Raw genomic sequence first — 17246 nt, forward strand, 5'->3', positions numbered from 1 at the left:
TCCATTTACATAGATCAACTTATGTGCAATCACACATGCAGCTAATTGGTCAAATGTACAGTTGTAAGCAGCCACACACAAGAAACTGACAGATCTGTGGGATAAAACTATGCGTCTGACCAGCTTAAGACATTGTACCAAAACAGTGAATGTGGCCCAACTAGAGAGTTCTAAAGCAGTAGCCTTGACTAAATGTTAAATAAATGTCTACAAAAGGGCAATGCACAAATGGTGCATTAGTGTCACCCAACACCAGTGAAGTCATGCTGAAATAGCTCCTTACCACTACTGCCAAATACTGCAGGATTGATTTTCATTAGGGTCATGCAGGGTTACTGACCTGAATCCTTATTTCTTTCCAGCAACGGTCATTAGGCCACTGACTTATAGTATTCCACAGGCAGTTTTAAATAAAAAATAATCAGATTTATTTTATTTTAGCCCTATATTGCCTGGGTTGTCTATAACTCCAATAAAGCAGACAGAACTGGCTTCATCCTCCAAGTGGCACAGACTCCATTTTACCCTCAGTTTCCCATCTGATGTCTGACTTAGTGTCAGCTTTTTCACTTGTACATGAGCACCATGGTCTATAAACATCCATCATTAGTAGCATCTGCTAGGCAAAAGGGTGGAGGAGGGTGCACTTAGAGAGTATTCGGAAGGTACATTCTAGGGTCACAGATCTAGAACTAAGGTTGAACATGACTACCTTATATAGAAAACTGTACAACAACCCCAACCAGACAAGCTAGTGGAGTAAAACTGGTTTTTGCATTTAGTCCTTCTAAGTGGAAAACAAACAGAATATAATCCCCATAACATCTTTATAAATAAGGTATAATTACTATTTCTGTGTCCCACTCTTATGAGCAGAACCACTAAGCAGTACTTTATTGTTTATACTTTTCTACTTCATTAATTATTAGTGCTTAGAAAAACACAATAAAGTCAAACATAAAGCACTGAAACATGGAAGTCGTTCAGCCTACAAGATATTGAACGGGCAGTAACTCATGGAAACCAATAAGATCTTTACTTTAATGATTTCTACGGGTTACTGCCTCGGTGCAAATTTGATCAGTGTTTATAAATGAGCCCAACTGAGACAATATACATGAAATATTTTTACAGCTGTAGAAATGCAATTTAGAAAACACTTTTCCATAAAGTATTAAACAATTTGAAACAAGCATCTACAACTTAAGAAATTAGAAAACTAGAAATTATTTTCCAAATATAAAACCAACGTATTTTTTAGAACATAAATTTGACCTGATACAGTCACTCAGGTCAAATTTTTTTTGCACCACCATGAATAATGATGGCCAGTTCTGGGCAGATACTGGCTACTAACTCAACCACTCCTGACAAAGTCACAGCTTTGTAGCCCATATTTGGGGCCAAAATGATGACCTAGGTGAGATGTCAACTGGAAAGGCTGGATGCAGCTCTCCTGATGGTTCACCATAGCCCCGTATGTAATCTGATGTTTGGCTTGGGGACAAAATGATGACCTAGGTGAGATTTCAACTGGAAAGGCTGGATGCAGCTTTCCGAATCGTTCACCATAGCCCGTAGGTAATCTGATGTTTGGCTATTATCCAAAATGTTTGTGACCTGGGGTTTTCCAGATAACAGATCTTTTTGTAATTTGGATCTTCATACCTTAAGTCTACTAGAAAATCATGTAAACATTAAATAAAAAAAAATAAACCTAATATGTTGGTTTTGCTTCCAATAAGGATTAAATATATGTTTGTTGGGTTACTGTTTTATTATTACAGAGAATAAGGAAATCATTTTTAAAAATTTGGATAATTTAATTATAATGGAGTCTATGGGAGAAGGCCTTTCTTTATTCTGAGCTTTTTGGATAATGGGTTTCCGGATAATCTCATACCTGTATCTAGATCTAGCAACGGCCTGCTTGTTTGGATAGCTTGCCAAAAATGTGGATCTGACAATAATGTCCATCTTAATAGTTAATGTATGTTTAGGGTTGTGTATCACAAATAGTCATTACAATGTTCTGATGGAGGGGGGATTTGTAAGATGGCCATTTGTTAGGTCCACTTCCCATGTCACAAATAGAAATCCCTCAATCCTCAATAGGAATTGTAGTTCAACATTTAAAGGACCAACAATGGCCTATCACTGTTATAGAATATAGAGCTAAGGCTTTAACTAGCATTGTGAAACACTGAGAACTTTATATTAATTCCTAAACTTCTGGAAATATATCTTCTCTTTGCAGAACAGCCAAGCAGTCGCCTATGAGATGAGTCACATAATCCAAAGAATGATTCCAATTTCATAGCGATGTAAATATATAACAATGGGTGGGCTTTAAATTCTTTCCAGCCGTAGTGCTTGACTGGCAAACCTCTAATATTTTCTAAGTTCTTGTCATAATGACCATGTAACCATATGATTGTGGGTATTACATGCACACATATGCAGTTTATACAGATTCTAGTCAGAAATAATAGAGCTGCAGTTTAAATTATTATCATAAAAAATGCTAGTATTGTAGAGCAATATTCTATATTATTTGAAGTGCTGCAGAACAGACACCCGTGCTTTCAAGTTTCTAAGTTAAAATTCAGACTATTACAGGTTAAAATACCAGAGAATAAGGCAAGTGATGAAATGTGCTGTCCCACAATAACGTCATGTGATTCCGATATGTGCCTCAGCCTGTGCTGGACCAACTGCCTACTTGATCATAAACAGGTCTTTCCAGGCACTTATTCCTGTGTTTGTTTTGTCTCTTCAGAGAAAACCTTCTAGTTTTACTGCAAGTTAAGTGCAGATTTGTGTTTGACAAATCTTTAGATCCTGCTTCAAATTAAAGACACTGTAATAATATAAATATATATTGTTAACATTAGTAAAGCCCTAAAACAATGATTGCAAGCTTTAGAGGATGAGGCTGATATAATTGTTCCCACATAGAGCAGCCTTAGGCAGCATCATTTATGGACCCCTTGTCCTCCCTGCATACCTTACAGGCTGGCTCATGTGACCAGCAATCACTGTTTATCTATTGAGTTATAGAGCACTCATGCCAAGTGCCATGATACTGCTAGTGCTTCCGGTTGAAGGCAGGTTTATACAAGAAATACTGTTTCTCGTGCTACCTTTCTTTTACTTTTATTTGCAGATGAGAGCCAAGCATACTGCATGAAGTATGACAAGAGAAAAAGAGACTTCCCTGACCATGTAGGTACTGTATACTGTGATAAAGGGAATAAACCTTAATTTCCCCTGTTCAACTGGCTTAGCTATCTGGCAAAGAGACACTTAATGGGACTGCACTAAGCAAATCCATTATGGAAAAGGACCTTGGAATCCTTGTAGATGATAAACTTGACTGTAGCAAGCAATGCCAGTCAGCAGCATCAAGGGCAGGCCCGGACTGGCAATCTGTGGGTTCTGGCAAATGCCAGAGGGGCTGCTATAGGGTCCAATAGAAAGTCAGTATTTAGTGGGCTGGTGGGACTGTTTGGGCCTCTATGTGGGCTGATTGGGCCTCTGTGTACCTGAAATGCCATGGCCTATTTAAATAGGATTATTGGATAAATTATTTGGATAAAATGTGAGTCTATGGGAGGACATTCAGTAATTTGGAGCTTTCTGGATAATGGGTTTCCAGATAACAGACCCCAAACCTGTATAAAAAACCTTTTATTAAAGGTAATAGTACCCAATGTTTTGCATACTGCCATTCTCTCAAGAAGCCCCTTACAGGAACAGTACCTACACAAACTGTTCTGCTGGAAAAATAAATACATAAGTGAACTGTCACGTACCACTCTGCAAGAAACAGGAGACACGAACTGCAGTCAGCAGTCAAAACTGTATTAATTGTATAGACGCATGCAGACTATTATTTACATATGCTGACTGTATCTCTCATTTGGTAGGAAAAATTAATTCCTCCTAAAATTATTTTACATTTTCAGCACTGAGTGCCATTCCATGTGTAGACCAATGATTATCACCCCCTTGATTTGATTAGAACTACCTGAACAAAATAATATTCATCTAGTAGCATTGGCTGCATTTCTGACACTCCAGGAGGTCTGATGTCAGAGGAAGTGATACTGTGCACCAGATGTTCTTTATAATACATTGGCATTCATCTTACATCTCTGCAAACTTGTCCAAGCTTATAATATTACAGAGATTATTCCACAAAACACAATAGGCTAGAATATATTATAGAATTCTAGCCAACTTCTAAATTATACATGTTCCCTCACTGTAGGAAACACTTCTTTATGGATAACAGTACAGTTTCCTAGGGCTGCAGTCTTAGTTTGGTACAGGTATAGGATCTATTATCCAGAATGTTTGGGACCTGGGGTTTTACAGATATGGGTCTCTCTATAATATGGAGGTCTCTGATGAAGTGCAGTGACACAAAAAGCGTCAGACCTCATGGCGCAGGGTTTAACAGTTTGTTAATATGTTCAATATTTAAATAAAATGAAGTTTTTTTGCCAATGATTTGATGAGCAAGCGATTCCTTGATGTGATCCGAAGAGTGCGCTGTCCAGGAATTTGGTGTGTGCAGTATTTCGTTTCCCTTAGCGACGGACTCAGGGCGGCTGCACCTGGGTCACAACGAAGTCCAGGTAAGATAATATACCTTCATATATCTTGGAAGTTTTATCCGGTGATTTAACGAGGGGGTCTGGGACCTTGTGCACCCGGACCAACAGAAGTGAAGGGTGAGCCCAAAACCGGCACTAAGCGTAACTAAATAAATAAATAACTAATTAAGTGAAAGTTTATCGCAGGACTCGTAGTAAATTTTTGAATCCCAATAGCAACGCTGACTGTTTTTTGTGACATACACTCTATAATATGGATCACTATTCTTTAAGTCTACTAAATTATAATTTTAACATTAAATAAAGCTAATAGGATTGTTTTGCCTCCAATTAGAATTTATTATATCTTAGTTAGGATCAGGTAAAAGGTACTGTTTTATTATTGCAGAGGAAAAAGGAAATTCTTTTTCAAAAATTTAAACAGGAGATGGCCTCCCTGTAATTTGCAGCTTTCTGGATAATGGGTCCTATACCTATAGTTGGATAACCTTCATCAATTGCTTTGTACACCAAATTGAGCGGCACTGGGGAGTGAATGCAAGAGATTAGAATGGCTTGCTGGCAAAAGTCATGAATATCTATGGATAGCCAATACTTAGACAATATTCTATCCAGTCCAATGTTTTTAAACAGGGCTGTCCTACCAACTGCCCAGTTCTGCTAATATACAAGCAAGATGTGTTTTTACAATACTTTGATTTTAAATCCTTTTCTGTAAACTTTCTTCTGTTACCTACACTAGTTTAAAGACAAATAGCTCTTACAAGAAAGGACATGCAATGATGTTCACAAATGCATCTGGAAAAAGAAATTATTAGAAGAGATGATATAATAGGGGCAAATTTATTAAAGGCCACTTTGCCGATTTACTAATGGGTGCTGGTGTAAATTCGCTATCGAAGTGGACCTACTCTAGCGCTACATCGCACCCTTACGCCAGGCGAAGTTGCGCTCTGGCGAAGGGACGTAACTACGCTAATTCACTAAGTTGTGGGTTTTCGTGAAAGTTACCTCTTGCGCCAGACTTTACTTCACCACCTCAGACCAGGCAAAGTGCAATAGAGCAGATAGGGATGGTCCAAAAAAACGCTGGCGTCTTTTACTTTTTATAGGGTGATGGGCTGAAAAAGATCAAAAAGTTTTTTTTAGAGTACCCTCCTTCCCTCCTACAGTTGATAACATATGGCACCTAAACTATACTGTGGGCACATATGTAGGGCATTAGAACACATTTATCAAGGTTCCCTGGCCTTGTGTAGTGTAATCAGTTTGCTGCTGCATGTGCAAATTTGCCATCGCTAGCGTAACTTCGAACCACTGATCGTAACATCGCTAACGCAACTTCGCAAACGATCTGTAGCTTATGCACAACTTCGGATCTTCGTGAATTTGTGCAGCCCTGGCGAATCTACGCCTGGCAAAGTGCAGCAAAGCCAACGCTGGCGCAACCTCGAAAGTAAGTAAATTGGCCCCATAAAGTTGTCATGTACCCTTTCAAATCTGCTGGGGAAAACAAACTTTTCTGCACCCAGGTCAGTTTGACAGTTTAAAACTGTTCAGAAGTTTCCATGAAGTAAAACATAGTCCATTGTTCAAATGCTGTGTAAGCAGACTGTACAAAACACACAACTCTCTGAGAGTAGGTTTTGACAATTACACTAAAAACTACAAAACTGTCTGTAGTATAGGAATGTAGTAGTAGAATGTAGTAGGAATACTGTTTTTCCCACCCATCTGTACAAATAGTTTCATATATGTGACTGTCACAAGCTTTCAAGTAAACAGCAAATTAAAAACCACTCCTTTCTGTTAAGGTCAGTCCAGATGGTGCAATATATGCGCCACACTTTATCAGTTACAAGATGATAGTAAAATTGGAGTCCTGCAATTATACAAGGCTATTGTATCAGTATGAGGAAAGTTAGAAATGTACTAAATCAATGTGTAGTTGCTAGGGTAAATTGGACCCTATCAACCAGATAGCTAAAATGGCAAACTGGAGAACTGCTGTATAAAAGGCTAGATAAAAACAAATTGCTAATTGTCTCAGCCATCACGCACTACATCACACTAAAAAGTTAACCCAAAGGTTAAAGGTGCAGTTGTTTATAGCTTATGAAGATTTGTGGCACTTTGGCAATAAACATATTTTTTGGAACTGCATCCCCCTGCATCCAAGACATCATCTGAGCAGACCACTGTATCTCTCCTAGAGATGATATTCCCCATGGACTGGGCATTATACCATACTGGTAGAAATGGAAGATTTCTTTCACACTGACATCTAAAAGCACAAGCTATTCTGAATGCACAAATGCATACCTTTTGAAAATTGTTATTTAAAAATGCTTGATGGCAGAATGCATAGTTCCTGGCGACCAGCCGCGCTCACCCCCCTCTGGAGCGAGCATGCATGCGCGCCTGCACTGGAGCGCTGCCAGAGTGCTGGGGAGCTGTGCTCCCCGGGAGGCAGCTGGGCTGCATGTCGCCCATAATATTCTGCCACCCTAGGCCCGGGCCTTTGTGGCCTCGCCACAAATCCGGCCCTGTTTTTGAAGCAAACACACCAGTTTTACCAGTACAGGGCAATATTCCATGATGTTTTCATTACTTTAAAACACTTTCATTTTTTGGTGTTACTGTTTCTTGAACCTGCAGTCAAGGGGACATTCCTGATGATTATTATGTAGGTTTCATACTTACAGTGCTGCATAATATTTTGATGCTTTATAAAAAATATAATAGTTAAAAATTTTCTATGACTTCATGTATTGCAACTATCGGCTCATACACACCAGAATTTTTGGGGACTCTTCTTTATGGGCATGCGCTCACAATGACATTGTAAACGCCAAACTCATGTGGAACGCAGCTAGATGTTGCAGCATCTATCTTTTATCAATTATTATTTCTATTTTTCTTTTAATGCTTATTTTTATTTGCACTGCTGGGTCTGGTCAGGCACACCTGCTGGGAGATGAAGGCAGGCAAGTAGGGTTGCCACCTTTGTGCGGCTCATGATCCGGGTAGGGGACGGGCTCATGATGTCACAGAGACGGGCCAGTGACGTTGCAGGCAGGGCATGCTACGTCACATGGGTAAGGCTCTGATGTGGTAATCAGCGATTGGCTGATCGCCATGTCAGTCAGGGGATATCCTGCCTGGTTTTCCTTATTCGGAGAACTGGGCAGACTGTCTTGACCTGGGCAGCCCTTCAGCAAACTGGGCTGTATGAGTCAAATCCAGACAGGTAGCAACCCTACAGACAAGGCACATGCATGAGCCCGGATTTGTGCAGATCCAGTGATGTCCCTGAGGCGTGCTGAACACTACGTGGCAAAGAGTGCTTAGGTGCACACATTTTGATCTGCATGCAGCCAGAAACAGCAATAGCCTGGAAAGTGGGCCCATATGGATGTAGCCTAGGGCATATATCTGCATTTCTAGCTATAGGTGAAATTAACTTGTACTGACAAACTTGTTGATGCTACAGATACCTGAAACTACAGACAATCTGAATCTGGCAGTAATTCCAGGGTTCTCCTAGCTGAATGAGCACCTGGATGCAACTGACTTGTGATGTAGGTGCTATTTCTGATGCAACATGCACTGTTGAGCTGGAAGTGCCATTTTGCCCACTCAGCATCATGCACAAGTTGTTAACGATGCTACATTTTACTTTGCACATTCCTCTGCATTCATAAATTAGTCCTATTAGGTGTAACATTATCTGGTGCCAGGTACACCACATATACACTTAACTACAGATACCATAGACCTGAACATACAATATTATATACTATGTCCTACTGTGTATTTGTATAGAGGGCCATTGTTTTAAACTTGGTGAATTCCCATACATCTGGCAGATCATTCCAGTTCTCTTGTTTAGTTTGCACCAACTGCCCCAATGTATATTCTATTGTATGACCTGCTGCATTGATATTGTCAGTCTTGTAGTTAGGCCTAAAGTAGTATACATTCTAAAATATAATAACACGTGGCTATTTTTGGACTGCATTGCTATACCATTGATAATATATATCTTTTCAATCTGTTTATTTGCACTGGCAGAAGAGCTTGCTTATTACTAAGCCCAGAAGCCACACTGAAGAAGAATAACAGACTACTCTTGTTTTATGGCAAAGCATCTTACACAGACTCCAATCCTCCCCGGCCCAGTAAATGAATCTCTGTTGGGAAGACTGAGGCAGTTGTTCTGCTGCTGATAATTGTACCATAAGATTGTTCTCTAGTTGAGCGAGAAAATATTTTATGGACCAGCAAAAAAATGGAAAAAAAAAAAAACGAATTTAATAATGAAAATTACATTAATAAGATGTATTAATAAGATGCAGATTTCAATCCTTTAATCCCTTGGTCTTTCAGATGGCTATTGGCACTATAATGCTGATATATTCCAACTGCCCTACAACCTCACTAATCTTTTAATGCTAAAGTGCAGAAACCCAAATAACACCTACAATGCATGTTGCACTGTTGGTTGTGTTTAATTAAGATGGAATACGCAATTCTTCACTTCATTGATTTAGACAATTGTTTTTTGTGGAGGATTTGATCATTGGCAAAGTCATGGAATATCAAACCAAACCTTAATCAGCGGCTTTCAGTTGCTGTTTGTTTGTGGGCCTTTCTGTCCGAAGTTTCGTCTTCAACAAGTGAAACACATTCTCAATTGGGTTCAGATCAGGTGACTGACTTGGCCATTCAAGAATATTCTACTTTTTTGCTTTAATAAGCTCCTGGTTTGCTTTGGCTGTATGTTTTGGGTCATTGTCCATCTGTATTATGAAACGTCTCCCAATCAATTTGACTGCATTTAGCTGGATTTGAGCAGACAGTGTGTCTCTGAACACCTCAGAATTAATTCGGCTGCTTCTGTCCTGTGTCACATCATGGATAAACACTAGTGTCCCAGTGCCACCAGCCTGCACGCCCAAGCCATCACACCGCCTCTGCCATGTTTTATAGAGATGTGGTATGCTTTGGATCATTCTCCTTCTCCATACTTTTTTCTTGCCATCATTCTGGTAGAGGTTGATCTTGGTTTCATCTGTCCAAAGAAATTTTTCCAGAACTGTACTGGCTTTTTTAGCCCAATCTAGCCTTTCTATTCTTGATGCTTATGAGTGGCTTGCACCTTGCAATGCACCCTCTGTATTTACTTTCATGTAGTTTTCTCTTTATGGTAGACTTGGATATCGATACCTAGACACCTAGAGTGGTATTCATTTGTTTGGCTTTTGTGAAGTGGTTTCTCTTCACCATGGAAATGATTCTGTGATCATCCACCACTGTTGTCTTCCGTGGACGTCCAGGTCTTTTTGCGTTTGAGTTCACCAGTGCTTTCTTTCTTTCTCCAGATGTACCAAACTGTAGATTATGCCACTCCTAATATTGTAGCAATTTCTTGGATGGGTTTTTGCAGCTTAAGGGTGGCTTGTTTCACCTGCTTTGAGAGCTCCTTTGACCGAATGTTGTCTGCATACAAACACCCCCACCCCCAAATCAACTCCAGGGCTTTTATCTGCTTCATTGATAGCAGCGCCGGATTTCATTTCTGGGCGCCCCCAGGCCGCGCGGTCCGACCAGGCGGCCGCACGGTCCTAGCGCCCGCCTTCCCAGCGCACCGGCGAAAAAACGCCAGCGCAGCTGGTGTAGTTGAACGGGGACGCGAACGTCCCCATAATGTGGCTGGGCGGCATGCCGCCCCTATTTTTTGCCGCCCTAGGCCCGGGCCTATGCGGCCTTGCCGCAAATCCGGGCCTGATTGATAGACATAACAAAAGAATTGCCCACACCTGCCCATGAAATAGCCTTTGAGTCAATTGTCCAATTACTTTTGAACCCCTGGTCCAATTACTTTTGAGCCCCTGAAATGAAGTGATTGTTTTTAAAAACCCAGTCTTTAGTCTGCAGTTGTTTCATTTAAAATTCATTGTGGTAATATGTACAAAAACAAAATTAGAAGAAAAAAAAAAGTTGTCTGTCCAAATATTTATGGACCGAACTGTATCCGGTTCTATTGCTGTGTTACTGAGTCATGTGCAAACATTCCTGACGCAACTACATAGAATCACAAGATAAATAGTAGGACCTGTGCCCAGTGTACAACGTGCTGCTGTGTGCATCTATTTACTGTATACAGCTAAGCTCAAGTGGATAGTGAATGAAAGGGTTAGTAGCTCATTACTGGAAAGGCAGGAGTTAAACAAAAGTTTATTAAGGGCTGTGTTGGGGTGGGACAAGGGAGATGCATTTATTTATCTCAGAGAGCTGGGGGAGACACATCCCACCTGTCATCTTCTGAGACTGGAGTTGTCAGGACTTTTATTTATTGTCCCACTCCTAGCTGGTTGATTAGGGAGAGGCTTGCCATCCAAAGGAGCTGCATGTCTTTATTGGTTAGAGGTTGCAGTTCTGCAAGAGCCTCCAACTGTGCAAAGTTAATCATAAAGAAGGCTGACACACCCAAGAGGCTCAATATGGCAAGCTGTTTGATTTGTCCAAATGTAATTAGTACTCACATCACCACAACAATGTGCGGTCAGTCACAGATGTTTGTAAACAATTACAATAGTAATAAAAAGATGGGGTCGTTCATTGTTCCTTATGTTGTAATTGATTGTGGTGGTGGGTTTTTAGGAAGAACATGCTGTTGATAATGCCACCCCTGGCCTTATATATTACAGTACATGTGACCATAAAGTTAAAACATATACATATTCATTTTTTTAATAAATCTGGCTTATTTCCAATTACAAACATGAATAAGAGGCCAAGGTGCTTACTTCAATGGCGGCAATGACTCTTCATGTAAATTGTAAGACTATGCAAAATGCCTCTTACCAAAATATACAGTTTAATATGTAAAAAAGGAATGTTTGTTCTGTACAAAGAGTCAACTTTCTTCTGCCACTGCATTCAACATAATAGAAAATACAACATAAAATAGAATATAGTACCTATGTAAGTATATTTTTTTGCAATTAAGGCATCTTGACTATTTTGTTTACATTTTCCCAATTTATCATAATGTAACTGAAACCTTCATGTTTATTGCTCTGATACTCATAGCTGGTCCTGCACATTATGCTATTCAGCTGCGACTGTCAGAAGTCTACTGTAACTTGTTTCTAATTCATTCATTCACAGGCTCATTCGTACCCCATAGAGTCGCAACCAAGTAACATTATTATTGTTTTTCTCTTTATATTTATAGTGCCAACATATTCTGCAGCACTTTTACAGGGATAACACATCCTTCATATCTTGTTTATAAGTCTCCTATGCAGCTTGACAGGTAGAGGGTCCTAATGCAAGGGACAGGCAGTCATGTCACATTAATACAAGATAGGAAGTAGGGATGCACTGAATCCACTTTTGGATTCGGCTGAACCCACGAATCCTTCGCAAAAGATTTGGCCGAATACCGAACCGAATCCTAATTTGCATGTGCAAATTAGGGGTGGGAAGGGGAAATCTTTTTTTACTTCCTTGTTTTGTGACAAAAAGTCACCAAAGTCATGCAATTTCCCTCCCCGCACCTAATTTGCATATGCAAATTAGGATTTGGTTCGGCAGGCAGAAGGATTCTGCCGAATCAGAATCCTGCTGAAAAAGGCCGAATCCAGAAAAGAATCCTGGATTTGGTGCATCCCTAATAGGAAGGGATTCCATAGCTCCTATAACCAGACAAACACAGCATTGTAGTGATGTCAGGATCATAATGAACTCTGCACCCGACCCTAATCCGCAAAATACTGCCATTGTAGGACCATCTCCCAACCCATACCTGCATCTTTTCACTATGTACATCTTTGTTAAGAGACATGGGATCTTCAGGAGCAGAGGAGTAGTATATTTCCCCAGTCCTCCAGGTCCCCTGACCTTCACCCAACCCGAACTGCAATGGTCACCCAAATTTCAACCCGAACCTGCCCAACTGGCAGTAAACCCATGGGTCCCTGTGGATTTCAGGGAAACCTGTACATCACTACAGCGTTGCACTCCCAGATTTGCATAGGGCTGAAACAAGCATTACAACCCTACTTAGATCACCTGTAAGATGCAGTAAATCCTTCTGCTAGTTGCAACAATCTGCAGCAAGAGAAAAGATGCTTCAATAATGCAGGCCCCAGGTGGCCAAGTGACTTTTCTGATTGGCTCTGCATATAAGAAGGCTCAGTTTCAACCATAGTGTATGGTTCAAATAATATAGAATATATTTTTTTAAATGCCAAATACTGAAACCACATTACAAATAACGTTATACAAGTTAAACTGGGGATCTTTGTTAATTCTTGGTACAGTAATATATTTTTCTAAAGCTTCAAGCAAATGCATAGCATGAGCAGCAATGTACAGCATGCTGTAGCCAGACACAATACAAGATGCATGTGCTCAGTAATTGAAAGGGCAAAATGCAAGGCATGGAACCTAGGCCAAAGCCACTAGCAATAGGACAGCCAGGGAGAGCTCCATTCTGAAGCTGTTTCTTGCCATGCAGCCACACGTATAGGGGGATATTATAAAGAAAGGGATAAAGTATATCAAAGGGGTTAGGACAAAACCCTCTGTTTTTCTTTATGTCCTAGGCAGCATCCCCACCCGTGTGCTTCCAATGCAGGGGCAGAACACATAACTCATGCAGATCACAGCCCGGCAGCTGACTGCACCAGCCATTTGAAGGCCACACTCCGCAATGCCTTTTTTTTATTGTGGGGATTTTCCCCCCCTAAGCATGTACCATAGCACAAGTCATTCTATTATATCCTGCCTATGGTCTAGATCTGGTTTCATTGTAGCGCATGGACTGTGACCAAGGGCTTTTCTACCCAAATGCCATGAAAGGGATTCCATGTAGCAATTTCTAATTTCATTGCTTCCAATTGCTAGGTCTTCAGCTAGCAGTGAAACAAGATATAGGTGAACTTCATCATTAGGTCAGAATTGCACAAATATGCTTGTTCAGAACTGCCTGAACGGCCTTGCTGGCTCGACTGCAGTCTCTGTACATGGCTAATGGCAAGGCAGTCTCGTGGGATGTGCTCGATCTACACTGCAGCTAGGAACAGCAAGCAATTTCTGAGCAAATAAATATTCAGGAAATCTGCAAAATCTGCAGTCACAATACAACCGTCTTTGCACGTTCTCTTTTGTTTTCTGATCAGAAGACCCCAAATGAGTCAAGGCCCCTAAGGACTGGGGGGAATTAACGAGTACTATGGATACATAAAGCCTTCTGCTTCATCCCTCAAGGCCTCTCTCGTGTGCTAATCAGGGACTGAGGTTCCCAAATAAGACAGGAGAAAGGCTGTGCGGGCGGAAACAATACTAGGATAACTATCATGTAATAAAGAAGGATTTCTCGTACGTATCACTATTTTAGAAATCAAAGCCAGCTATATATATATATATATATATATATATATATATATATATATATATATATATATATATATATATATATATATATATATACACACATACACATATGATAAATATTTAAAAACAAATCCCTATATTGATACACAACAATGTCATTAGGGTTTTAAGATCATCAAGACTTCATGATACTGAGAGTTACAGTTGAACAAGATTGTCTGAGACTGAGCTGCATACAGCGATAATACAGAAAGGCAGACTGATTAATTAGCTCACTCCATAAGGCATATGATTTATTATGTAATGCTTTTGGCTTTGAGGCAATGCTACGAGTCCCTGCCCTGCATGCCTCTCTCCCTGTCTGCCAGGCAGCCAATTACATACACCTAATGCAAAACCTGTTCTATCACATATTGGACTTTCTTCCTTTTTCCCTATACAAGCCCAATAATATCCTCACTCAGAGGAGCAAGGGAACATGCGTAACATCCTTACAGTGATGTTCATTTGGGGAAGCTACAAGAGGAATACTCCCCAACCAGCTGTTGGAGCCCTGGCTTAGTACCACTTACAATTAGTAGCCCACACCCATCGGCACTGTATACAGTGAATTGTGCTCTCATTCACACATGAGGATCCAGGTTCTGTGATCTAGGAGTTTCCACCCCAAAATCATGGATGACTTCCCACACTCACAAACTTATCTTCCCCATATCTTCCCCACCATATCCACTAATATGTAATATTAAATGTCCATCCCGAAATATTCCCCCAATAAATAACCAATTGCTCTGTTGAGTACATACAGTATCTAGCTGAATAAATCCCTATTTATTCAACTGCCTTTCTGCAGAGTGGCACAGGACTCTGGAGTTACTTTAACTTTTGGAGAATACGTCAAGATCATAGAAGTACCGTTGTGGATCCGCTATCCATAAACTTGTTATCCAGACAGCAGAACAACCCTATGGGACCCCCAGGTCCCAGGCACTATGGATAACGGATCCCATACCTGTATCAAACATATATATATATATATATATATATATATATATATATATATATATATATATATATACACATACATATATATATATATATATATATATACACATACATATATATATATATATATATATATATATATATATATATATATATTTCCCAACAGCCCTTTAATTTGCAACCTGAGTAAACCTCTGCCACTACTGCAGCTCTCCACTGACTGTAGAACTACAACTCACAGAATCCCAACAATGGAATGGGATGATGGGAGTCGTAGTTCAAAAACATAAAGGCTGGAGGGCTGCAGGTATGGTCAAAACCATTTCAACAAAAAGGGGGGGGGGTGATCCCCTGAATGAATGGCCTTCCCCTTTGCTGCACCTATGAGTCACCCTTTGCTGATAATCCATAATTAATGAGCTTTGTAGAAGCAATTCCAATTGCATCCATTAAGGCACACCAAAGCGAGGAATCTCCAGCTCCTAGTGAAACACTGAGCTGAATGCTCAGGGGCTGCTGGGGGTTGTAGTCTAATCCCAACACAGGAACATGGGATGCTCACGTTTTACCGTGCCACTAACTTCTCCCCATCTCTTACCGAAAGCGGGGTGAATCCTTGATGCATTCTTCAAAATCCACCGTCATGTTTGCGGCTCCCCCCGCCCGTCCTCAGTGCATCGCAGGCAGAATGGTGCCCCCCACTCTTCCCCTAGAGATCGCGATGGGGGAATCCGAGAGTCCGGGAATGACGAGCAGGACGTTGCGGTAGGAAGCACCGGGGTCCTAGAGAAGGCGGATTCCAGTTGATGAAGTATTAGAGAGAAACAAGCCCAGATGCAGAGCTAGGGATCCATCCAAACGCGGCAGCTCCCACTATCTCTGGGCTGGAAAAAAAAATCACAGCTCCTCGCTGCCAAAGATCAGCAGATTGTGCGATGCGCCGGGATATCCTCTCCCCTACGCGCCGCTGCCTATAATCCCTCCCGGGTTCCAAGCGTGACTCCTACTGCCGGCTACTAGGAGGCAGCCCAGCCTGTCACACCTAGGGAGCGTCTGAAAACTGCTTGACTGCAGCCTGTCACATGTAAGGGAGTGTCTAACAAGTGCCTACCCCTTAGCCTGTCGTTATTAGTACTGTATATCAGCCTTGCTGCCATCCTTATACTGAGGAACCATAAGCTTGGAGATGAATTCAAATAGCCAAACAGTTAACACAAATGACAGATAGTTATTTATTAGTGAAAAGGGAAAAGAATTTGGGGTCCAATAGAAGTAGCCCCAGTTGAAGGGCAAACCACATGCGATTTACATTGGTGTGGTATGTAGGGTTGCCACCTTTTCTGGAAAAAAATACCGGCCTTCCTATATATTTATCTTTTTTTCCTATTAATAACATTGGGATCAACCATCATTTTTACCGGCCAGGCTGGAAAAATCCCGACCAGGTGGCGACCCTAGTGGTATGGTGTAGTAGGGTTGCCACCTTTTAAAATAACATTTACCGGCAGGTGGAGGTGCGGTCTTAAAGGGGCGGTGCCGTGACAATAAAGGGGCGGGGCCGGGTGTGCTATTGGCTGGCCAGATCGTGACATCAAAGGGGGCGGAGCCAAATACGCAAATTTGCCAAGAAGCCCAGGAAAAAAGGTACATTTGGAGCAGGCTGCGACAGGCCACGGGCTTTTTTTAAGTGTATTACAAATTTACCGGCAGCTACATTGCCGGTAAATTTGTAATACCGGCCCCGGCCTTGGCTGGTGTTTTACCGGCTATGCCGGATGTCACAAAATGGGTGGAGCGAACAGGTGCCGCATCTATAAAAGACGAAGCCAGAAGTCGGAATCCAGCATTTGACGATGGTGACGGTGGCCACCCGTGAAGAATAGTGCGGGGTTGGGTCCCACGGGTATCGGGCCAGCCTGCACATCACTTATATGGTGGCTTGCCAATTTTATGATTATAACTTTGTTACCAAAAACCCCTGTTTTTGTAAATACATGCACTTGCATAGATACCAGATTACTTATGAGACAGGGGTCCAGGTAGGGTTACCACTTTTGCTGGCAGAAGGGTTGCCATTTGGCTGGTGTTTTACTGGTCTGGCCGGTAAAACTGGTGGTTAATCCCAATGTTATTAATAGGGAAAAAAGATAAATATGTAGGAAGGCCGGTATTTTTTTCCAGAAAATGTGGCAAACCTAGCTGGCAGCCAAG

General features: G+C 41.1%; 1 protein-coding gene across 6 annotated transcripts in view; it reads right to left on the bottom strand.

Moving 5' to 3' along the window:
* acap3.S (ArfGAP with coiled-coil, ankyrin repeat and PH domains 3 S homeolog) overlaps positions 1-16110 on the bottom strand; it is a 134605-nt gene extending 118495 nt beyond the window's left edge. For 3 of the 6 annotated variants that reach the window (XM_018227882.2, XM_018227879.2, XM_018227878.2), the window contains exon 1: positions 15634-16110. In XM_018227882.2, the coding sequence (XP_018083371.1) occupies positions 15634-15680 (47 nt within the window). In that variant the 5' untranslated portion in view covers positions 15681-16110. The remainder of the gene's footprint in view (positions 1-15633) is intronic. The other 3 variants (XM_018227883.2, XM_018227881.2, XM_018227884.2) reach the window with 2 other exon arrangements.
* Between the last annotated feature and the right edge of the window lie 1136 nt (positions 16111-17246).

The sequence above is a fragment of the Xenopus laevis genome, chromosome 7S (assembly GCF_017654675.1).
Source record: "Xenopus laevis strain J_2021 chromosome 7S, Xenopus_laevis_v10.1, whole genome shotgun sequence".
NCBI lineage: Eukaryota > Metazoa > Chordata > Amphibia > Anura > Pipidae > Xenopus > Xenopus laevis.